This window comes from Lepidothrix coronata, unplaced genomic scaffold (genome assembly GCF_001604755.1).
Source record: "Lepidothrix coronata isolate B3197 unplaced genomic scaffold, Lepidothrix_coronata-1.0 Scaffold1243, whole genome shotgun sequence".
In the NCBI taxonomy this organism is placed as follows: Eukaryota; Metazoa; Chordata; class Aves; order Passeriformes; family Pipridae; genus Lepidothrix; species Lepidothrix coronata.
In genome coordinates this window covers 739-1,917 of record NW_016691423.1, presented here as the reverse complement: position 1 = coordinate 1,917, position 1,179 = coordinate 739, and the positions used below count along the sequence as shown (strand labels likewise).

General features: G+C 70.7%; 1 protein-coding gene across 1 annotated transcript in view; it reads right to left on the bottom strand.

Annotated features, from left to right (window-relative positions):
- TONSL (tonsoku-like, DNA repair protein) overlaps window positions 1-945 on the bottom strand; it is a gene marked incomplete at both ends in the record, with an annotated part of 4,135 nt that extends 3,190 nt beyond the window's left edge. The window contains one exon of the mRNA XM_017840216.1: window positions 782-945. Coding sequence (XP_017695705.1) covers window positions 782-945 — 164 coding nt within the window. The remainder of the gene's footprint in view (window positions 1-781) is intronic.
- Window positions 946-1,179: the final 234 nt, after the last annotated feature.

The following is a 1,179-nucleotide window of genomic DNA, read 5'->3' as shown; positions in this document are numbered from 1 at the left end:
ATTTGGGGGGGTCTCCAGGGGGTCTTAGGGGTCCCTGGGTGGGAGGTGAAGCCCCCTGTCCCCTCCCCGTCCCCCCCCCGTGCCCTCCCCGTCCCACCCTGGCATTCCTGGAGTGGACACTGGCCCCTCTGTCCAGCAGCAGCCCCTGGTGTGGGGCCATCGGGGGGATTTGGGGGGGTCCCAAGGGGGGTTTAGGGGTCCCTGGGTGGGGGGTGAGGACCCCTGTCCCCTCCCCGTCCCCTCCCCGTCCCCTTGGGGACCCTCATCCCCTCCCTGTCCCCTCCCTGTCCCTTTGGGGACCATCCCGGGGGTCCCATGTCCAGAGGGCAGCCCCAGCTGTGGGGCCATCGGGGGGATTTGGGGGGTCTCAAGGGGGGTTTAGGGGTCCCTGGGTGGGAGGTGAAGCCCCCTGTCCCCTCCCTGTCCCCTCCCTGTCCCCTTGGGGACCCTCATCCCCTCCCTGTCCCTTTGGGGACCATCCCGGGGGTCCCAAAGCCAAGGCAAACCCCGGTGTGGGGCCATCAGGGGGATTTGGGGGGGTCCCCAGGGGGGTTTAGGGGTCCCTGGGTGGGAGGTGAAGCCCCCTGTCCCCTCCCCGTCCCCTCCCCGTCCCCCCCCTGTCCCACCCTGGCATTCCTGGAGTGGACACTGGCCCCTCTGTCCAGCAGCAGCCCCTGGTGTGGGGCCATCGGGGGGATTTGGGGGGTCCCCAGGGGGGTTTAGGGGTCCCTGGGTGGGAGGTGAAGCCCCCTGTCCCCTCCCCGTGCCCCCCCCGTCCCACCCTGGCATTCCTGGAGTGGACACTGGCCCCTCTGTCCAGCAGCAGCTCGGCCACCTCGAAGTGGCCGCAGCTCAGGGCGTCGTGCAGGGGGGTGATGCCCTCGCAGCCCGGACCCCCGGGGTCGTCCAGCGCCGCCCCCGCCTCCAGGAGCAGCTCCACGATCTCTGGGGGGGGGACACAGGGTTGGAACCCCCCCGGCACCCCCCTGGCACCCCATTGGCACCCCATTGTCACCCCATTGGCACCCCCGGGATCGGGGCACCCCCTCGGTTCTGTTGGGGATCATCCTGGGGGTCCCAAAGCCAAGGAAAACCCCGGTGTGGGGCCATCAGGGGGATTTTGGGGGGTCCCCAGGGGGGTTTAGGGGTCCCTGGGTGTGGGGTGAGGACCCCTGTCCC